Source organism: Macrobrachium nipponense, chromosome 12, assembly GCF_015104395.2.
Source record: "Macrobrachium nipponense isolate FS-2020 chromosome 12, ASM1510439v2, whole genome shotgun sequence".
Lineage (NCBI taxonomy): Eukaryota > Metazoa > Arthropoda > Malacostraca > Decapoda > Palaemonidae > Macrobrachium > Macrobrachium nipponense.
This window is the reverse complement of record NC_087205.1, coordinates 44,577,821-44,603,201: the sequence shown is the minus strand read 5'-3', so window position 1 is coordinate 44,603,201 and position 25,381 is coordinate 44,577,821. Positions and strand designations below refer to the sequence as shown.

The 25,381-nt window shown below is 33.3% G+C and overlaps 1 protein-coding gene across 8 annotated transcripts in view; it reads left to right on the top strand.

Moving 5' to 3' along the window:
* The window catches only part of LOC135224510 (myb-like protein P), an 871,197-nt gene that overhangs the window by 827,032 nt on the left and 18,784 nt on the right, over positions 1–25,381 (top strand). For all 8 annotated transcript variants that reach the window (XM_064263552.1, XM_064263551.1, XM_064263553.1 and 5 more), the window contains one exon: positions 8,578–8,678. In XM_064263552.1, coding sequence (XP_064119622.1) covers positions 8,578–8,678 — 101 coding nt within the window. The remainder of the gene's footprint in view (positions 1–8,577; positions 8,679–25,381) is intronic.

The following is a 25,381-nucleotide window of genomic DNA, read 5'->3' as shown; positions in this document are numbered from 1 at the left end:
GTTGCATTCTGTAGAAATGGTTGCTGTGTTTGCAGAATGTTGAAATTTAAGGTAGATATAAACATTGGCTGTTATCTCGAGAATAGATGTGAGGAAGTAGAGATTTTTGTACATGCATTGATTTGATACGAAGGTAATTACAGCAAATACAGTTATTGTACTTTACAAGATATGATACCCATTTGCCAAGTTATTTCACTTTTCAAAGATGATACCCCTGCAGAAAGTGTTTAATTAATTTTTGAAGTACATTCAAAGTTTTTATGCCTTTTTAAGTGTAAAATCGGTATGGAAAATTTGTATTATTTGTACCTAAATATGATACAAAGGTAGTACAGTTACTGTAATTTGCAAAGTTTTCGTCACTAGGTTGTTCAGTGATGCTGGTTTGGTAAAATGAATTTGTTAACGTACTAAAACAGAGACATAACTAAGAGTGTATTAGTGTTCTTATATGAAAATTACTTTCTCAGAGAAAAGTGCTAGTACAATCTGTTTTACATGTAATTAAAGCATGTATAGGTAGTGTACTTTTACAAGCTTTGATATGTATTCGCTAAGTTACTGCATTTTTCAAAGCTGTGATACCCCTGCAGAAAGTGTTTGTTTAATTTTTGAAGTATTATTATATATATATATATAATATATATATATATATATATATATATATATATATAAATATATATATATATATATATATATATATTATATATATATATATATATATATATATATATATATATATATATATTATATATCATATCATATCATATCATAGCATATATATTTTATTTACTTTGAGAATAAAGACCAAATTATTCACCTCCTAGGTTCATCACACCCATTCAGAACTGATAATACTGAACATTACTTCTTAAAAACTTAACAGGTCCTTGTTATTTTACTAGTTAGATACATGTACAACAAATACATATATATATATATATATATATATATTTATATAATATATATATATATATTATATATATATAGATATATATATAATATATATATATATATATCGATAGATAGATAGATAGATGTTATGCATCTTCTTCCCAGCTTTAACTCATTTTTATATGGGGTCGCCTTTGTGAATGAGGCGTCTATATCAATTTCTGTCCTGTGCATCGTTCTCGTTAATTCCTTTTCATAACATATCTTCTCCTACACAATCAATCTATCTCTTTCTTGGTCTTCCCTTCTTCCTTCTATCCCGCTCTTCCATTTCTATTGTATGTCTTCCAACATGATGTTCCTATCTTCGTAACAGGTGTCCATACCATCGAAGCCTTCCCTCCCGTATTTTCTTTGATATTTCAACTACCTTTGTCGATCCTCTTATACTCATTTCTAATCCTATATTCCCTTGTTACTCCCGCCATCCATCTCAACATTCTCATTTCTACTACATCAATCTCCTTCTCCTCTGGTTTCTTCATACTTGCTGTTTCTGTTCCATATAACATAGCTGGTCTAACCACTGTCTTATGAAACTTTCCCTTCAATTTCAGAGGAACCTTTTTGTCACAGAGGATCCCTCATGCAGACCTCCAATTATTCCATTCTGCCTGAATTCGATGTCTCACCTTTTTGTCCATGCTTCCACTATCCTCTAATATGGACCCCAAGTACTTGAACTTCTGTACTCTTTTTATTTCTCTTTATTTCTTCCCCGCCCAATCTTATGCTATTTCAACCATCCTCAGTAATACTGGAACACACATATTCGGTTTTTGATCAGCTTATTCTCATTCCTCTCTCCTCAAATGCTGCTCTCTAATTCTCCAGCCTTCCCCCCAACTCCACACTCTCCCCTCTGAACACAACACAATGTCATCTGTATATGGTATGCACCATGGCACTGCTTCTCTAACATCCTTAGTCATTACATCCATCACAATGTTGAAGACGAATGGGCTAAGTGCCGACCCTGGTGTAATCCAACTCCTATCTCAAATCAAATATATTATGTATATATATTATGTAATTATATATATATATATATATATACATATATACACATACATATATACATACAGTACTACCCCGAACTTATACAATTAGAGTTGGGCGAATTCACAATAGCGCGAACTTTTCATTTGAACCTAACTAATTATCATATGCGAGTTCTTCACAATAGCGCAAACATTTGTGAACCTCCAGAAACACTGCAAAACCCTGCAAAAGTCTTTATGATTAATTTATTATGTAAATTTTTAAGTTTTAAAGCATTTTTGTATATATTTATTAAAAATTTATTATTTTTATTTTTGTACATGCATGAATATGATACAAAGGTAATTACAGCACCTACAGTGAGTGCATATACATACTTTTACAAGATGCAATACCCATTCACAAAGTTACTGAATTTTTCAAAGATATCCCTTCAGAAACTTTGTTTAATTTCTGTAAGTATGTACTAGTATACTAATTTATGTTATAATGCTTTTAAGTGTAAAATCAGTATGGAGATTTTGTGTATGCTATTTATATTTTTGCAAATATGTACAAAGGCAGTACGTAATTCACAGTGCTTGTCAGTATATAAGACCCTTATGATCAACTAGTAAAATAAATCAGAGACATAAAAGAGTTGTCGTTCTGTGAAATTATCATCTTAACTTTGGAGAAAAGTACGAGTACAATCTGTAAGTACTATGTTACGTAATTTCAGCACATACAGTTAATGTACTTTCAGAAGATGATCCTATTCACACTTTTTAAAGGTTATACCCCTCCAGAGTTTTACCTCACATGACGTACGTATTTCTCTCTCGCTCTTTCTCATAGTTATCCCTCTTCACTAGTTCATGATTTTAAATTGATTGAATTTTACCTTCACCCTCTGCAAACAATACATATGTACGTACATGTTTTCTTTATTTCATTGAACTGTGTGCCTAACTTCGTTATAACAGACTTAGAAAGTTTACTTAGTGACCAAAGAAAACTTTTTTACTCTAAGAGAAAAAGAAAATGGCATGCCATGAATTAGGGGTAATGTTAGTATACATATGAAAACGGATATGTATGTACATAGTAATTCCTGTAACTACTTTTACACCAACCGGTTATTTCTTTATTAAGGGCGATGTATTAAACTAACTTTTAAATCAAATTACAGTAACTTTAATTTAAAAGTTAGCTTAATACCTAGGGATTAAGATTAGGGTCATATTTAGTGTTCAAACTCTAGAAGTAAGCATTTATTAGTATTTTTAGAGACTGCCAAACTTAAGCGAAACTTCCCCTAATATGAGGGGGTCTGGAACCTAACCTCGCATAAGTTTGGGGTATTACTGTTTATATATTTATATAATATATATATATATATATATATATATATATATATATATATATATATATATATATATATTATATATATATATATATATATAATATATATATATATATATATATATAGTCACCCCATAAGGTCCTGCTCTCCTATTGGTCAGCATCTACCCCTTGTGCTTTAAGTATTCTATTGGTAAAAGGATGCTGTAAATTGAAAAACTTATACAATCATTTAATAAAAAAAAAGCATTAGGTAAAGATAGAATAAAGAATAGAAATGAATGGTTATTATACTGTTTGGTTGTTTCAGTAGTTGAAGAGAGATAATGAAAATTTATGGCTTACTGTGTAAAGTGATTGCTTAGCGATCGTTCGATACTCGTAAGTGCTGGATGTAAACAGACGTTTGGAAGCTTTTTTTTGTTTGTTTATTATAGTTAATGGTTACTTAATAATTATTTGAAATGAGTACATGCAATACATTTAATAAAAAAATTGTGAATTAGATATCATAAAATATAAAATAAATCAGACTGCCAACAAATACGTATTTTTTAGAATTCTTCTTCTGTTTTATTATTACGTTACGTATAGTATGTTTCATTATAGCTGTCAGTAACTTGGTATCTCCATTAGGAAAAGATAGAATAAAGAATAGATATGAATGGTTATTATACTGTTTGGTAGTTTCATTAGTTGAAGAGAGATACTAATGACAATTTATGGCTTACTGTGTGCTAGGAAAAGTGATTGCTTGGCGTTCGTTCGATACTCGCAAGATGGGTAAGAGCTGAATGTAAACAATCGATTGGAAGGTTTGTTTTTTGTTTGTTTTTGTATTATAGTTAATGATTAATTAATAATTATTTGAAATGAGTACATACTGATTATTTATACATTTTATTGGCATATTCTAAGCTTTTAGCTCTTAGGCTTAGATGTCAGAATCATAGACTAGGCTACAGTAGCATCGCTACAAATCAGGCTAGGGCTTATTCGCTAAGGGACATATGCTAAAGTCCTAATATATGCAGTAAAAATGGGGTTGAACATTACATGCAGTTAAATATTACTCAAGTATGTACAGTATTTTGTCTTTTTGGAGTCATATTTCTTCCGTTGGATCGGCGTCGTAACCCTAGAACATGTGTTTTAGGCCTGGAAATATAATTTACTGGGGTGTTTATGGAGGGCTTGGAACGGATTAGCCATTTTACATGTAAAATGTGTTCCAAAATACGAAAACCTCATGATACGAAGGGCGCCTCGGAATGGATTAATTTCGTATCTTGAGGTACCACTGTATGTATAAGTATTATTATATTATATATATATTATATATAAATAGTTATTATATATATATATATATATATATAATATATATATATATTCATATTTAATTTATATATATATATCTTGATCTGATATTAGGCAGTGTAGATGATCCTGAATTTGCACTGGCCACGGTGAATCATTACTATGCCATGTTGATGTTAAGAGTAATGAAAATACTGCAGGAACAAAGCGCAAGAAGCAAAAAAGATCCAAAAGGAGTTGTTGGATGTGACCCTACTTACAAAGAAGAAAGTTAAAAGGGTACTATGACAACATGATGAGAGAGGTGGCAATTGAAACTCCACGACTGTACCAGAATTTTACTAGGATTACAGAGGAGCTTTTCAATGAAATCATTGGATGTGTCTTCCTTGCATCAAGAAAAAACTCATGTTCTGGAGAAGACCCATTGAGCCAGGCCCATGTGTTGCAATTACCCTGTGTTACCTTGCGACTGGAGGATCCTACAGGAGCCTGGCCTTCCAGTTCCGAGTAACTGCCAACACAATCTGCGGTATTGTGCCTTAATCTTATACGGCCATAGTGACTGCGAATGCAGATGAAGTGGTGCAGTTACACCTGACATCAAGGCAATGGAAGGAAGTACCCCGTGATTTTGAAGAATGCTGGAATTTTCCAGTGAAAGGAAGAACTCATTACTATAACTATAAGAAATTCCACTGTCTAATTCTATTTGGAGTAGTTGACAATGTCTACAAGTTCATGTATGTTGATGTAGGTGCCATAGGTTCCGAGTTAGATGGTGGTGTCCTTGCTACGACACAGCTGTGTAAAATGCTTCGTCGGAATGAAGCCAATCTGCCTGCCCCTGAAAGATTACCAAGCGAGAGTGAAGATAAGCCCCCAAGTCCCCTGTTTCCTCAGTGGAGGTGATGCCTTCTCTCTGGAGAATTATATGATAAAACCATACCCTGCACAAAATCTGACAGCACATGAGCACATCTTTAATTTTTGACTGAGCAGAACAAGACATACAGTGGAGAATGCATTTGGCATAATAGCAAACAGGTAGATAGTGTTCTCAAATATTATAGTGTCTTTATGTGTTCTGCTTGTTTAAAAGCATTATAATATGAAACACCTGTTGTATACCATTTCTTTTCTACAGAAATAATGTGTATTTAACATGAAATGCTTTTTGTATCCCATCTCATAATTAAAGCAACATTTTTTATTTGTGTCCCACAGATTGAGTGTTTAAAACCCCCATATATCTTTGGCATGACCTTTATCGAGTCCATAGTTTGTCCGCTTGTGTGTTGCGCTACTTAATTTTGATAAGACAGCCTAATGCCGTGAATGAGGTAGATCTAGAAGACTCGGTGACAGAGTCAAATAACAGACTGTTAATTTGGCTTGTTTTCAATATTTTATTATAAATAACAAACTTACGAAAAAATTCCGTACAACACGTTGGCAATTAGCCTGTCAGCTATTGCAATAAGTGGATGTAAACAGAATCATAGTGTCATCCTGGTGGCCTGTAACAGTAACATAAATGTTGTTTATTTATGGTAAATTGGATTTACAGTAGTACCTCGAGATACGAAAGGCTCAACTTACGAAAAATCCAAGTTACGAAAGCCAATACGAAAAATTTTACTCCTCTACATACGAAAAGTTTTCAAGATACGAAAGGTTGTTGCTATAAAGTCCCGAGATTCGCCCGGACCACCGAGAACAATTTTAAAACTCCCGCGCCACCAACTGAGTAAACTCGCCACCATCCTCCCGCTCTCCCATTGGTTCCTGATGCTAGTCACCCCATAAGGTCCTGCTCTCCTATTGGTCAGCATCTACCCCTTGTGCTTTAAGTATTCTATTGGTAAAAGGTTGCTGTAAATTGAAAAACTTATTCATGCAATACATTTAATAAAAAAAAAACATTAGGTAAAGACAGAATAAAGAATAGAAATGAATGGTTATCATACTGTTTGGTAGTTTCAGTAGTTGAAGAGAGATAATGAAAATTTATGGCTGACTGTGTAAAAGTGATTGCTTGGCGATCGTTCAATACTAGTAAGTGCTGGATGTAAACAGACGTTTGGAAGCTTTTTTTTGTTTTGTTTGTTTATTATAGTTAATGGTTACTTAATAATTATTTGAAATGAGTACATGCAATACATTTAATTAAAAAAAATTGTGAATTAGATATCAGAAAATATAAAATAAATCAGTCTGCCAACAAATAGGTATTTTTTAGAATTCTTCTTCTGTTTTATTATTACGTTACGTATTATGCATGTTTCATTACAGCTGTTAGTAACTCGGTATCTCCATTAGGTAAAGATAGAATAAAGAATAGAAATGAGTGGTTATTATACTGTTTGGTGGTTTCATTAGTTGAAGAGAGATATTAATGACAATTTATGGCTTACTGTGTGATAGGAAAAATGATTGCTTGGCGCTCGTTCAATACTCGTAAGAATGTAAACAATCGATTGGAAGGTTTGTTTTTTCTTTGTTTGTGTTTTATAGTTAATGATTAACTAGTAATTATTTGAAATGAGTACATACTGATTATTTATACATTTTATTGGCATATTCTAAGCTTTTAGCTCTTAGGTTTAGATGTCAGAATCATAGACTAGGCTACAGTAGCAACCGCTAACATAGGCTAGGCTTATTGCTAAGGGACATATGCTAAAGTCCTAATATATGCAGTAAAAATGGGGTTGAACATTACATGCAGTTGAATATTACTCAAGTATGTACAGTATTTTGCCTTTTTGGAGACACATTTCTTCCGTCGTAACCCTAGAACATGTGTTTTAGGCCTGGAAATATAATTTACTGGGGTGTTTATGGAGGGCTTGGAACGGATTAGCCATTTTACATGTAAAATATGTTCCAAGATACGAAAAACTCATAATACGAAGGCCGTCTCGGAACGGATTAATTTCGTATCTCGAGGTACCACTGTAGTTTCCTTTAAAGGTGAGTGTAAATTTACCTATGATTCCATACTTTATTCCAGTATACTCTCACAATATTGTATTTCATGCACAGAATCAAACATTTTTCCCTACTAAATCATCTTGGTTAATTCATTGTAATATTAGGGTTAATCGAGGAAAAATGAATCTCGTCTGGTGATGCATCTCAAATGTAATGGCCTTGAGGACCACTTAGTTTTTAGAATATAAGCCTAATGTTAGTCCGAATCTGTTCCTTTAATGCAGGTGAACATGTGTTTTATGTAGGGGGTCAAACAAGATCCTATGCACAAGCCTCCACTCCAGTTACATTAACACTGGCAGTGGTCACTTAGGCAGAGGCCTGTTTTCAATTTAACAGATATTCTAGGCATTGATATGCCTTTTTTTCTTGTTTTGGTGTGTGGGTCAAAGGTAATCATATTTTCATTTAGCTGTATTTTCCGTGGATGAAACATGTATGGATTAGTCTGTGTTTTTGCCCAGTGTTGAGTATACCATTACTGAGTATACCATTGTTGAGCTTCTTAACTGTTTTTCATTGTCCAATATAATAAGTTTTTTGTATTTGTGAACTCCTGCTTGTTTTCCTAAACTCATTTTTTATCATAATGGTGAATCTAATAGAGCATCGCATTAGTATAAGTACATTATAAGTAAATGCAAAACATGCTCATATGTCTGTAATGTACAGTAGTCAGAATTTTTAAGCTTTTTGATTAGTTAGTGAGCCAAGGTTTTACATAAGTGCACTAGTGATTTAGGGTTATCATTAGGCATGTTCACTGATATAATAATTACCAATCAGATTAACAAAATATAGTTCATTCAGATGAGAATTCCTGCCAACCACATTCAACAACATGGCAAAATATGCATAAGAAAACATGATGCATATAATATTAGTAAGATAGTATAGTATTTGCTATAGTATATAGTAGTATTACTATAGTATTTAGTAAAATGTTTTGTTGCATTTCAGATGGTGGGTTGCAAGTCCCCTTAATGTCTGTGGGAGGTGGATCACACCGTAGCTCCCCAGTCAACTTAGCAACTTTCTTTGGGAGAGATATCATAGCACAAGTAAGGTTTTGAAAATAAGCATCATTTTTGCTTTTGTAGACCTTTTTATCTATTTTGTACATGTTTGGTGCCTGCTATCCATTCAACATATACATATGAATAATGTTTCCTCTCCACTGAACTACAATTAGCCTTTATTGAAGGAAAATTGAAATCCGGTTAGGCTAAAATCCACAAATACTTGACTGTTGTTCTCAAAATACTTGTAACTCCCTATTTTAATAGTTGAAACAAGAAAGACCGCCCTCTAAAAATTATTATAACTTATTGTAATAGTTCAAACACCAAATGTACACCTGAAACTGTCATCCTACACCAAATATATCTTAAACCATCATCCTCAAAAACTTTACAGTTTATTTTCATTAAAATATGCTAATTACTTTACGTTTTCATTAAAATATACTAATTACTTTATCTTTTCATTAAGATATAGTAATTACTGTATTTTTTCAATCAAATATAAGAGAGAGAGAAAACTGTGGTCTTTACGTCCAAGCCTAAGCACAGTAGAAATGGATTCAGTAAGTGAAATAATGTTTCATTGATATTTTCATGAAGTCTAAGCAGATTACAAATTGGATTCTGTAATTGAAATAATGTTTCACTGATATTTTGTTTTTTTCATTAAAGGATATAATATATATATATATATATATATATATATATATATATATATATATATATATATATATATATATATAATATATATATATTATATTATTATATATTATATTATTATACATTTACATTGAAAATGTAGGCCTTGATTCTAGGACGAGGGGTTTGAACAAGGAAAAAAAGGGTTGAAAACTAAACTTCCCAGGCATAAGGCCAGGGTTACTGAAGAGGGAGGAATTTACATAAAAGCTGGACTCTAGTTTTAAAAGCACTGTATTTACATAAATTTACAGAGGTCCAGGAAACACAAGGGTAGGAGAACTTCTCTCAGTCTACCCGAACACGTGGGGGAGCAGCCCGGTCATGTGGTTAGGAAAATTTTGCAACGGAGCAAAATTGCAAGCTTCGAAGGACTTCCAAGTTCTACCACAGCCAGGCACAGCGTTTGTCTGCAAGTAGAGGGGCATAGGCATGAGGCAGGGCACATGTGGGACGAACTTTACTCACAGTTTCTCTCAATCAAAAGGCCACTCAGGGGTAAATGAAATGACTGGGAAATTTTCACAACAGAAACTATTTCGTGGCTTTAATTCACTAGGGGGATGTTACTGGTATCACAGGGGAGTAATTACAGAATTGAGCCCAGATGGCAAACGGGAATGAAACACTGCACAAGTTTCCTTGGAAAATGAAATGAAATACAGACAAAGATAAAACAATTCCCTGGTTGAAATGGAATTTCCCGTACAGTACCTTTAGATGATGCTGGTTGTCTCCTTCTCTAAGTCGCAACACTATGGACTGTTAAAAATATACTTGGGCTTCCCAAAGCATGGAAAAGTAGGCCCAGGAGGGTGGGGGGGGGGCCGCCGGGCAGCGGCGTCTGATAAGGGGTCAGCAGTCTGACTTAGCCTAGGACCTGGCGTCTTCTGAGAGTCTTCTGAGGCTGGGCTGCTGCTCTCCAGGCCTTTTAAAGAGGTCGCTCTGTAGGGGGTAATTCCAAGCACCAATGGGAGAAGAGGATAGCTTTTCAAAAGAGAAAGGGAGAATGGATAGAATGGGTTCTTTTCTAAGTGGGAGGGGCGACTTGTGTAACATAGATGCATGAAACTTGGGTTAAAGATTATTTCTTTCTCCTTGTTTCTAGCAAAAAATCCTTGACAACCAATACCTAATAGATTATATTATATATATATATATATGTATATATATAGGAGAATAAGATATGAGAATATATATATTAATAGTAGAGAGAGATATTCGAGAGAGAGTAGATTATAAGTATATATATGGATATATATATTCATATAGGGGATAGAATAGAATATATAATAATTATATATAGAAGTATATTATAGGATATTAAAGGTAGGCATAAGAGCGATTATATGGATAGAGATAATGATGGATATAATATATATATAATTATATAGTAGATATAGCTATTTTAGAGAGAGAAGTAGTGATATAGAGATATTAGATATATTATATATATTATATCATATAAGAATATAATATAAGTATATAGTATATATATATATATATTTCATTAATAATATATATAGATATATATAACTATATATATTTAATATAGATATATTAGAAGAGATAGATATAATATATATATATATTATTATATATGTATATACATATATATTATATATATAATAATATTGCATGTTATATATATTTAATATAATATATTTATAGGTATTTATATTATCGATATAGCATTACTATTGTATCATGTATTTATGTGTGTATATATGTATATATAGATATATATATATATATATATATATATATATATATATATATATATATATATATATATATATATATATATATTTATATATATATATATATATATATATATATATATATATATGTGTATATATATATATATATATATATATGTGTGTGTGGGTGTGGTGTTGGTTGTGGTGTGTGTTGTGTGTGTGTGTGTGTGTGTGTGTGTGTGTGTGTGCGCGGCGCGCGCGCGCGTGTGTGAATTAGATACAGTTCCTAGTAGCGGGGATAACAGTTTAGTAAGATATTTAGATAGTTTATAAGCAATTGATCCTACAGTACTAATAATTGGGCACATAGGTTTGTTTTCCTTATGAGTTTTGACTAGGCCATATAAATAAGGTAATGAGGGACACTTTATAGTTAACTTACACAAAAGTTCTTTTTTATCTTTAAGAATATGTTTGATATTGATATTAAAGTTTTTTATTACTTGGTCCTACGGATTTTTTGCGAGTTTTTTGTAAGTTATTTCATCCTCTAGTAAAGCATGCATGCGTGATATGTAGTCAGTTTTGTCAAGAACCACTAAACTATTGGATTTATCAGCCTTGGTAATGTGTAAGCTATTATCATTCTTCAATTCTCTTTAACTTTTTCTGTAGCGAGCGGGGAAGTTATTTTCATGGTAGGCATGCGTAGCACTATATGTCATGCTGATTGGAAACACGCATTAAGGCAAGAAATATATGGAAAACTTCATAGAACTACAGACACTTTGACTAGAAAACTGGACAAAAAATTAAACAACCTTATCAACGACAGTGATTGGACCAATAATGCTAGAAGTGATTGTGTGGTGAATTTATTGAGCAAACAGATAAGTGATAATGCAGTGCGCGCATTAGGCTTTTGGTTGTCTTTCTTTATTTGTAACAAACCCTCAGCTTTATCAATAGCGACATCTCTATATAAGTTTGAAAAATACTGTGACCTACCACAAAATCATTTAGACATTATCAAAGGCATGACATATAGTGCTACGCATGCCTACCATGAAAATAACTTCCCCGCTCGCTACAGAAAAAGTTGAAAAGAAGAAAAGAATTTAAGAATGATAATAGCTACACATTACCAAGGCTGATAAATCCAATAGTTTAGTGGTTCTTGACAAAACTGACTACATATCACGCATGCATACTTTACTAGAGGATGAAATAACTTACAAAAAACTTGCAAAAAATCCGTTGGACCAAGTAATAAAAAACTTTAATATCAATAACAAACAAATTCTTAAAGATAAAAAAGAACTTTTGTGTAAGTTAACTGTAAAGTGTTCCTCATTACCTTATTTATATGGCTTAGTCAAAACTCATAAGGAAAACAAACCTATGCACCCAATTATTAGTACTGTAGGATCAATTGCTTATAAATTATCTAAATATATATATATATATATATATATATATATATATATATATAATAATATATATGATATAGTATATTTGTATATAATGTATATATATGTATATATATATATATATATATAATATACATATATAGATATATATATATATATATATATATATATATATATATATATATATATATTATATATATATATATATATATATATATATATATATATATATATATATATATATATATATAGTTAGAGAGAGAGAGAGAGAGAGAGAGAGAGAGAGGAGAGGAGACGAGAGAGAGAGAGAGAGAGAGAGAGAGAGAGAGAATGTTAAAAGTAGTTATGTATATATGAAATTCAATGTTAAATATTTTTATGGTGATTAGAAAAACATCAACTCGGATAAAGTAAAATATTTTCTTGTGTAGTGTTATAACATGTATGACAACCATAGTCAACTAAACTTGTAATGAAGTACAGTGTAATAAATCAGACAAAGTAAAAAATATGGCACCCATCCTCCTTGAGCTGTATGAACTTACTGGATTTTTGTGTGTGTGTGTGTTTTAGGGATGCATCGATACCAAATTTTTGGCAGATACTGATACAAATGCTAATTTTTGAAGCCAGTACTGATACCGATACCAATACCTGTTACCTCCATATTACTGTTATTTAGGGGAATAATATTGCTACTAAAATCATTATTGTTCTCTGGTTATTTTAAATTAAAGGTTCAAAAGTTGAAATATCATATAATAGGGTTATATAAAAAATTTAAATGGCATAAATTTGACTGATAAAAAATATCAAGTATAACTAGTAATTAGTATTTAATCCTTTTATTACCTGGATACAGTTTGTCTTATATTATGGCTACCAGTAGAAGATAACACTAGTGTACTCTGATGGCGATATAATGTGGAGGGAGTTAAATTAATCAATATTGCTGGAAGGGACTCCATTATGTTAAGGGAGATAGATCAGAGTGAAGGTGTCCTTGGACACCTGCTTGAGATTAGCGCCTCGGTGGCGTATGGTATGGTGTTTGCGTACCACCTCGGTGGTCGCGGGTTCGATTCTCGGCCATTCCATTGAGGAGTGATTGGTCCCGTTGCTGAATAACCACTGGTTCCATGCAAAGTAAAAACACCATACAAACAAACAAACCTGCTTGAGGAGCTGCCTAAGGATTGGTTCGTCGATGTCATCCGATTTCCAGTGTCCTCCTGACAGGTTCATATTGTTGGTTTGATTGATGATAGCAGATTCCAGCATTTTCCTTTTGTACAGACAGCTACTTTTGAAAATCAGCTCCACCCCACGCCAGTTGATAGTATGGCCTTTGTCCCTAATATGTAGGAAAATCCCTGTGTTCTCTGATGCATATCGCCCTGATCTTTTGTGTTTTGCTAATCTTTGCTAGATGAATCTACCGGTTTCCCCAACGTAAACCTCATCACAATTGCTACACAGTATCTTGTAAACTCTGGCTATCATTCCCAAGGGATGTGGATTCAGTTGATAAAGCATCCCTTAATTCCCTTAAAGTTAACTTGGCATTATAAGATTCACAATTCCCAGAATTTAAATTAAAAATGTTCCAGATTTAGCAAAATCTTATCTCCTTAAAATCTTTTAACAAAATAAGAGAAAGTGGTCGTCTTCCCCCCTTCTTGGAAGATTGCAGTTGTTGTTCCTATTAAGAAACCATTGAAAGATCCACATCTTCCTACAAATCTTGCCACAAGCTATCGGCTAATATCTCTTACAAGTTGTGTGTGCAAATTGTTTGAGAAAATGGTGAATTCTAGACTAATGTGCCATCCAGATAAATATGGTTTGTCATCTGTCCAATTTGGTTTTAGGAGAAATCGTTCCACTCTAGACCCACTAGTAAGATTATCATCCCAAATTCAGCAAGGTTTCTCAAAATGAAGTCAGACCACTGGAGTCTTTGATCTTGAAAAAGCCTATGACACTACTTGGTGTTTTGGTATTATTAAGCAGTTTGATGACAAGGAATACAAGGTTATATGTTAAATTTCATCATCTCATTTCTAAGTAATAGGCATATTAAAGTTAGAATTGGAAATACCTTGCCTACTGCTTTTGAACTGGAGGAAGGCATCCCACAAGGAAGCGTATTGATTGTCAACTTTTTTGCTGTGGCTATAAACAGTATTGTTGAATGTGTCTCACCTCCAGTAAAGGCATCATTGTTTGTAGATGATCTTGCTTATATATGTCACTAGCTATGGTGCTATTGTAGCCTGTAATTTCTAGCAAAAGCCAGTTAATGCTGTCAGCAATTGGGCTGATGACAAAGGCTTTTTTGATTTTCCCCTTCCAAAACTGTGGCAGTTTGTTTTACTAGGAGTATTCAGAAGGAAACCGTCCCAAATTTTAAGCTGAAAGACACACTAATACCAAATGAGGAAGAGGTGAAGTTTTTGGGGATTATTTTTGGTAAGAAGCCGACATGGCTAGTTATGTTGACTCCTTGAAAATTAACCCTCAAATGCCTATTGGACGTATTTATGTCGACGAAAATTGTCTCTCGGGTGCTTAATTGACGTAAAATACGTCTACTCAAAAAAGTTTTTAAAAATATTTGCGGAAAAATAGTTATAGGCCTACTTGGCGAAAAATTTTGAATCGCGCCTTGAGTTATGCTGGGAGTCCACGGATCAAGCTGTTGTTTTGTTTACAAGCGTTACCCAGGCGCGCATGCGCGAATTTCTCTCTTCTCGCTTCTCGCACTAAAAAGCATCAGCGACACATCTCAGAAATTATTTCGTCACTTTGTCGTAATTCTTGCACCGTTTTATATTAGCCGTTACATAGAGTTTTATATATGAAAATGTGCGCACAATTTCATGTAGAATAAAACAAAAAACAACCCATGGTTGTAGCTTTTATCAGTTTTGAAATATTTTCATATAAATAACGATAAGTGCCAAAACTTCAACCTTCGGTCAACTTTGACTCGACTGAAATGGTTGAAAAACGCAATTGTAAGCTAAAACTCTTACATTCTAGTAATATTCAAATTGCAACAAATTGGAAGTCTCTAGCACAATATTCAATTTATGGTGAATTTTTGAAAAAAATTTTTCCTTACGTCTGCGCGGTAACTCTGCCGAAAAAATCAGAAATTCTTTTGTCAGATTGTCGTAATGTTTGCACCGTTTTATATTAGCCGTTACATAAAGTTTTATATATGAAAATGTGCGCAATTTCATGTAGAATGCAACAAATAACAACCCATGGTTGTAGCTTTTATCAGTTTTGAAATATTTTCATATAAATCACATTAAGTGCCAAAATTCCAACCTACGGTTAACTTTGACTTGACCGAAATGGTCGAAAAATGCAATTGTAAGCTAAAACTTACATTTTAGTAATATTCAATCATTTACCTTCATTTTGCAACAAATTGGAAGTCTCTAACACAATATTTTGATTTATGGGAAATTTTTGAAAAAAAAAAAAAATTTTCCTTACGTCCGTGCGGTAACTGCCGAAAAAATCAGAAATTCTTTCGTCAGATTGTCATAATGTTTGCACCGTTTTATATTAGCTGTTACATAAAGTTTTATATATGAAAATGTGCATAATTTCATGTAGAATACAACAAAAAATAACTCATGGTTGTAACTTTTATCAGTTTTGAAATATTTTTATATAAATCCTGATAAATAGAAAAAATTCGACCTTCGGTCAACTTTAACTCGACCGAAATGGTCGAAAACTGCAATTGTAAGCTACAACACTTACAGTCTAGTAATATTCAATCAATTAACTTCATTTTGCAACAAACGGGAAGTCTCTAGCACAGTATTTTGATTTATGGTGAATTTTTTTAAAAACTTTTTTTTTTACGTCCGCATGTTACGAATTCATGCATCATATTGTGATAATATTTTCCCTGCGTTGCTTTGATCATTTTACAATTTGTTATATACCAAAATCATTGCAATTTAGTGTACAATACAACAAAAAATAATTAACTCATTAGCTTTAACCGTTTTGCTCACAGCGCGATTTGTATAATTATATATGAAATAATTTTTTGCGCTGTCATATATTCCAATATTTATATATGATAATGATATTTTTTTTCATTTCTGATGGTTGCATATTAAACTTCAGGCAATGACAAAAAAAGGAGCCAAAAATGAACTCTTAATTGGGAAAACTAAGCATGCTGTGATTTAAAAAAAAAAAAAAAAAATTCTGCTTCGGCGCTCACTCGCGAACCCCGCCGGCATACCGGAGATACATTCGGAAATACCTGCTTGGCGTTTAAAGGTTAAGGTAAAGAAATCCCTTAACATCTTAAAAATAGTCTCAGGTTTTAACTGGGGTGCTGAAAAGGGTCACTTTTACAGTTACTTATATGATTTGACGAAAAATTAAGGTTGCGAAAGGGTAAAGTCCAAGATTCGCCTGGGCTGCTGAGAACAATTTTTAAACTGGCGCGCCGCCAACTCAGTACACTCGCCACCATCCTTCTGCTCTCCCATTGGTTCCAGATGCTAGTCACCACCGTAAGATCTTGCTCTCCTATTGGTCAGCATCTGTCCCATCATGCCTCTATGTAAAGGCATTCCTTGACCATTTTTTGCGGCAGCATTATCGTAAACATCTCTGGAATTCGTTCATTCACATATATTTCGTTTGTTAATGTAAATTCGTGGTAGTGATTTCACTTTCGTTGTACTGTAAGCTACTTTATCGTGTTGTGTGTGAACTTACTGACTTAGGTTATTGGCCATAGGTCCCAAGAAAGTTGCTGAAGTTCATAGAAAGAAGAGGATGTTTTTTTATGGAGACGAAGATGGAGATAATCAAGAAGTGTTAAAGTTTTCTGCCATTTTTTAATGTGTTTCGTAAAGTTAAGTGTTCATGTTTTCTGCCGTTAGTCCTCCCCCTCTGTCGCCACTTTCGGATATCACCTCACTCGAAAGGTAAGGTTCCACATTTTACTACATATGTACGTACATATACACACACTTTCTTGTACCCTGTACACTAATACACTTTATTTACAGGTACCATAATGGTTAGGTTAAGTATTGAATGGTCCAAATTGTTGTATTTCATTGTTTATTGGTCAATTTAGCTTTATTATAAAATTTACTGTGGTATTTTTTAGGGGATGGAAGAACGAATTAGGCAATTTACATGTAAAACGTAGTTCTAGATACGAAAAAATCAGGTTACAAAGGCCACTTTGGAACGGATTAATTTCGTAACCTGAGGCACTACTGTAGTTCATTATGCTGGTCTAAGAATGTGCTATGGTGCATTTAAGACATCACTAGCTGAAAGCTTCTATACTGATACTGAAAAGCTTCTTGATTTACATCGAGAGGAACTGGGAGTGTGATACAAGTTCAGATTAAGAGGTTTTCCTGAAAACCCTGCATCATCCATTCTTAACCAAAACGATTCACATCAGTTTGAAAATACTAGAGCATCCAAACCTTTTCATGTAAGAATTAATGCTGCTGTTGACAATGTGTCTGTTAAAAACCAAAAAATTAAGGCAATGCATTGCTCAAAGTTGCCTCCTTGGTTGACTCCAGAACCGTCAGTCTGACAAAAAGCTACTGTAAAAAAATTAGTTATGTCAAGGAAATGAAGGCTTGTTTTCTTGATCATGATCAGATGCATTCAGATTCTGTTACTATTCGCTGATGGATCAAAAACATCAAGTGGTGTTGGTATGCTGTTGTTCATAGTAATATCTCGTATGTTGGCAAACTACCAAATAAATGCCTCTATTTTTACAGCTGAATGAAGTGCATTAGCCAAATCTCTTGAGATTGTCTTTACTCTACTACCCTGTAGTAGCTTACAGTTACTATATTTCTCAGATTCTTAAAGTGCAATCATGGCCATTAAGCAACATAGCCCTAAACTTCCAGTTATTCAATATATTCAAGAATGGTTGTATAGGCTTGCTTCCAAATTCAAATTAGTCCATTTTTTGCTGGGTCCCTGCCCAAGTAGGCATTGTAGATAACGAACTTGCTGACCATGAAACGAAATGTCATTACTAAAGATGACATTCTATTCCACCATATTCCCGCTACCGTTATGAAATGGACTAGTATTCGTTCATATAAAAAAAATGAATGGCAAGTGCGTGGTCTTCTGACCAACGATAAAAAGTACAAGTAAATCAGACAATTTATTGAACATTGGCCATCTGGATTCCAGCCTTAGGGTAGAAATTACATTATGTAGTCTTAGATGGGGGAACTGCACTAGCCTGTGTACAGTGTGACACTCCTCTTACTGTGGAAGACGTTATTACAATGTCGTAGGTACGCTGTGACACAGCAGACATGAGTTAGTGGGCAAGGATATAGCAGAACTGCTTTGTGCTGATGTAGTTATTATAATGATACATTGTTGCTTTCCTTAGATATATTAACCTTTATAGGAAAATTTAATATTTGACCTCTTGGTACGTTGCCAAGTGTAAATATATATATATATATATATATATATATATATAATATATATATATATATATATATATATATATATATATATATATATATATATATATATATATATACACATATTGTAACGAATCAAGTTTTCTTTCAAAACATCCACCTTATAACTATCACCTCCTTAATTAAGTGGAGAGGTAGCCTATGGAACAGCAAAAATGAAACTCAGATGTTAACAGGAAGGACAAAAATAAACTATCTGTTTAACCATAAACAAATATATTTATATACAAAAGGGTACCACTATAATTATGTAATCACCTGAAAAGGAAAGGGCCACACACCTTACAAACAATAAACACAATCTCCTAGCTAACGATCATACCAACAGGAGTAGAGAAAGCTATAGGGGAAGGTGTGAATCCACAAACATACTACGATGACAAAGTACCACAAACACACAACAGGTAAGGGTACTGAGAGAAGAATCCTTAAAATTAACTAAATACAATAATGCCCTACACCTAACAACAAACCACAAATACACACTTTCGTCATTATAAATAGATAACGAAGACTGGCGATCCAATAATTAACACGTTGATACTGATGAAATACTTTCATAACCCTACGGGTCACACACGTAGGGTCAAACTTTCCTGGACTGACACGTCAGCAATAGCCCACCAACATGACATTGATCACGAGGCTAATAATAAAGAAATATGTTAATGGAGGCTAACACTTCTCCGCAGCTGAAGCACCGGATGACGACTTCAAGAATACATTGGAACAGAGAGAGGCAAAGGCAGTGCAACGGCACACACAAATGATCGTCTTTTAGGACCACTGAACTAAGATATCTGAGCACTACGTCTCATTCAGGCCAAACAGGAGAAACACCAAGTCTCTCCCTTCACACTGGAGTCAATAAAGTTGTCGATACTGCTGTAAATGCCTTGAGCGTCCAAGAATCCTTCTGTCTGGAGGCCGTACGCAGATTAAATTTCCTTCAAATGCCACGACATTGAAGAAAACTCCCTCTGCCCACTGGTAACTGCTCGACACACCAACACACGCTTGCAAATATGAAAAACAGAAGAAAAACATACAAACTGATAGGAGGGTCCAACAATAATGGTTAACAGCGAACCACCACCTAAAAGAGGTGATTAAATAATAAAGTGGAAACCAAAAATAGACAAAAGTCAAAAGATATTACTAACTTACATTAATAACTGACAACAGAAACCAAAGGCAAAGATAAACGAATTACGTTAATATTAAAAATGCAAAGCTGAACAGGGCCCATAACATGAAATACTCAAATAATTTTACAATACGTTATATATATATATATATATATATATATATATATATATATATATATATATATATATATATATATATATTCACATGTATGTATGTATGTATGTATGTATACATATATAAATAAATTTTATATATATATATATATATGTATATGTATACAGGCAGTCCCTGGGTTACGACTGAGTTCCGTTCTTGAGACGCGTCGTAACCCGAAAATCGTCGTAAGCCGGAACGACGTTTGGAAATATGTCTTAAACTAATAAAAAGTTATAAAAACCTTACTTGTAATCCTTTGGTTACACTACATGTTGTTTCCTGTGGTTTTATGTACAACCTGGAGTTATTTTCATAAAAAAATGCTGGTTCTTGAAGGTAAAAACTATTGTAATCCTCTGGTGACACTACATTCTTGAAGTTTTATGTACAACCTGGAGTGATTTTGCCAAATCTTGAGGGCTACAAGAACAGTTGATTACTATTTATGTATCATATAGACTAATTAAAGTAAACGTATCTTTAAATAGGCTTATATATTAGTATCAACAAAACATTTCCTGGCATGAGTCAGAGGCTGTTTAATGAAAAGAACACTTCTCTGTCATATCTGTTCAGAAAATAAACGTTACGTCAATCCCCGAGACCATTGTTGCCTAGACCTCTCTCTCTCTCTTTCTCTCTCTCTTCTCTCTCTCTCTCTCTCGTCCGGGTCCTCCTCTCCCTTCTTCCTCTCTCTCTCTCTGATCAAATTACACTGGAACCTTGACATACGATTGCCCTAATATACGAATGTTTTGAGATACAACAGAAAATTTGCGAAAATATATGCTTTGATATACAACGAAATATTTGAGATGTGATTTTACGATGTGATAGTTGTATAGGCGACCGATAAATGGCGTTCAGTCTGTTTGTTGGTGCTGCATCGTTAATACGTCGTTGTTTAGTTCGTTGTATTTGTGCCTATTTTTCGTGTTATTTTGTCTATTTTATTATTAACCATGGGTCCCAAAGATAAGGACAAAGCAGGTGATAAGAAAGAAAAAACCCAAGAGAATTATTTCGATGGAAGCAAAACATGAAATTATAGCAAAGCATGGAACGTGGTGTTCGTATCGTCGATTTGGCAAACGAGTATGGTCGAAATCCTTCTGCAATATCCACGATCATCAAACAGAAGGAAGCTATAAAAACCTTCCAAAGGCATCACCATTATTTCTAAACTATGAACTGGTTAAAAAAATAAATAAAAATTAGTTTAGCAATGTTATTTCATTTGTGTTTATTACGTAGTTATTAGTGTACATACGTAAATAAAAAGAGAACAAATCGTTCCCTGCCACCCTTCCCTACCTCCTCCCCCTGCTGGCCTCACGTCATCTTTCGTTGTGGTAAGTAAAACTCCTTTCTTTTTTTTAATTGATTTTATTAACATTTATTATCATTTATCACATTGCTATGTTATTTTATCATTATGTGTGTTATACTCCGTTATTTGTGTATAAATTGTGTATATTATATGTAATTTAGCTGTGTTTAGGTGTGGTTTCATAGCGCTAGAATGGTTAATACATATTACATTATTTTAAATGGGAAAAATGCTTTGAGATACAACTGTTTTGATATACGACGATGGTAACGGAACAAATTAAATTCGTATGTCAAGGTTCCAGTGTACTGGATAATGTGTCTCTTTGGATACTTCGATTTTGCCAAATCTTGAGGACTACAAGAACAGTTGATTACTATTTACGTATCATATAGACTAATTAAAGTAAACGTATCTTTAAATAGGCTTATATTATTAGTATCAACAAAACATTTACTGGCATGAGTCAGAGGCAGTTTAACGAAACGAACACTCCTCTGTCCTTAACTCGGAGCGTCGGAAGACGCCTCTCTCTCTCATCTCTCTCTCTCTCTCTTCTCTCTCTCTCTCTCTCTCTCTCTCTCTCTGATCAAATTACTGGATAATCTCTCTCTTTGGATACTTGGAATTGCATTGTAATCTAACCAGAAACTTCGTTTTGTTATTATTACTGGAAACAAGCAATTATTTTTTCATTATTTGCATTTTTGGACTGTTATATGTAAACTTTGCGCACCGCAAGCTAGTATGTATTCATTCGCTCGGAAACTAGTTCCGCATATGAGGCGTCACTAAAAAACATAGAAAAATACGATATAAAAAGTGTCGAAAATCATCATAACCTCAAAATTTTTGTTGTAATCTAACCAGAAACAAAATTATTTTTATTAATATACTGTGCTAAACTATAAAGGATTTTTATCATTAGTATGCGTTTTTTAAAAGCGTCGTTAACTCGGAGCGTCGGAAGCGTCAGCGTCGTAACCTCGGAACAAGCGTCGTAACCCAGGACGGATTTTTCCATTGAATATTTAAGAAAAAGCGTCGTAACCTCGGAACGTCGTAAGCCAGGAACCGTTCGTTAAGGCCGGAACCGCTCGTAAAGCCGGGGACAACCGCCCTGTATAATAGTATATATATATATATATATATAATTACTATAATATTATATACACATATATATATAATATAATAATACATACAATACATACACACACATATATAGTATATATATATATATATATATATATATATATATATATATATATATATATATTGTATATATATATATATATATATATATATATATATATATAATAATATATATATATATAATATATATATTATATATATATATATATATATATATATATATATACATACATGTATATATAAACATATACTTGTGTATATATATATATATATATTATATATATAATATATAATATATATATATATATATTATAATATGTGTGTGTGTGTGCTGTGTGTGTGTGTGTATATATATATATATATGTGTATATATATATATTATATATATATATATATATATATATATATATATATATAATATATATATATAGTATATATGTATGTGTGTGTGTGTGTATTATATCTACCCGATATATATATTATATATATATATATATATATATAATATATATATATATATACTATATATATATATATATATATATTATATATCGTATAGTATATGTATATTATACATCGAGATACAAAATTAATCCGTTCCGAGGTGCCTTTCGTATCATGAGGTTTTCGTATCTTGGACCACATTTTACATGTAAAATGGCTAATCTGTTCCGAGCCCTCCAAAAACACCCCAGTAAATTTCATAATAAAGCTAAATTGACCTATAAACAATGAAATACTACAACAATTTGGACCATTCAATACCTAAATTAATAAAAAAATGCAAAATATAACCTGTAAATAAAGTGTATACGTATTAGTGTACATGGTAACAAGAAATATACTGTACGTAAAATGTGGAAGCTTACCTTTCGAGTGAGGCTACATACATACGTAACTATCCAAGGAAGATTGCTTCTGCCTACTTTTCACAATGTTCCTGTGTGAGCCTTTTCGGGGGGTGTCTTCTATAAATGATTGCACTTTATGAAAAGCGGCTTTAATTTCTGCCATTTTTTTTTCTTTTGTACATATGTACGTACATAAACTTTAAAAAATATACGTACACAATGTTCCTGTGTGAGCCTTTTCGGGGGGTGTCTTCTACAAATTTTTTTTTTTTACTTAGGGTTTTTTTTTTTTTTTATACAGAATTTCAACTTTCTGTTTTTTATCACTTGCTTCTTTTTTTGCACCTCATGACTCTGTTGGCCCTGGTGTCCATCAAAACCCTGTTCAAAAACCAAATGCTCTCTCTGCAACTGATTGGGGGTACTGATGTTCGGCTGCTGACCTTCAACATAAACTGAAGTGCCTTGATTATACGTACTGGTATGCATGTTGTGAATGATTGGTCTACACCCTCTGTTCAGCAGGGAGTGGATATTCTACCAATCTTGCAAAGTTTCCAGTTATCCCATGAGAGAGACCTTGATCACTTATCCCATGTGAGAGATCTTGGTCACTTTTTTTATTAAATAACGTACACATTGACGATCCCGAAAACGAATGCCGTGTGCGTACTGTAACAATACTGGTACCGAGTGGCCGAAGCACGCCACCACGTGTACATAGTAGATGCATGATGGGAGGGACGTGGCCAATAGGAGAGAAGGATGCATGGCCACGACTAGCATCAGGAACCAATGGGAGAGCAGGAGGATGGTGGTGAGTCTACTAGTACTAAGATGGCGGCGCGCCGGCGCGATTTTCTTAAAAATTATATCGGGCGAATCTCGGACTTTCAGAAACCTTTCGTATCTTGAAAACTTTTCATATGTAGAGCCGTTAAATTTTTCGTATTTGCTTTTGTATCTCAAGTTTTTCGTAAGCTGAGCCTTTCGATATCTCCAAGGTACTTCTATATATAATAATATATTATATATATATAAGGATATAGTATATATATTCATCATATAGGATTATATAGAATATTAATAGGACTACTAATATAATTATAAACATGTATATAATTGAATAGATCGATATTTCCCGCCAAAAAATTGGCCGGGACAAAATGACTAATTGGCACCTTTTGTTCATCCACCCACGCACTACTGGTGACGATTTAAAAGAGTTAGTGCCCAATTGTCAGCTATAAGGAGCATTTCTTTTGATGGCAGTCCAAATATTTTGTTTTTGTGCTTTGTGTGCAGTGAGTGTCGGCGTCTACCACGCCCTTAGAGTGATGTATGGTAAAAATACCAGCCGTGATAATATTGTGAGAGTTGTTGAACTACATAAAGTTGGTAAAAGAAACCGAGAAATTGTCGAAATTACTGGTGTTAATGAGAAGACAGTGGTGCGACTTCTCCAAAAATGGCATCAGGCTGGATCTGATGATAACGTTCCCGAACACAAACACAGCGCGGGTAGGTCTTTGAAGATTCCTATGTAGACTTTAAGGCTTTTAAGGCGTCAGTTGGACCTTAATACTTCAATTACTGCAAAGGAATTGAAAGAAAAGAACCCTAAGCTCCTTAGAAATGTCTCTGTAAGGACAGTTCAGCGCAAAATCCAGAAGCGTCTAGAATATTCCAAGGTGAAAGCGCGAGTCAAGCCCCTCGTGACTGCTAAGCAACGTCGC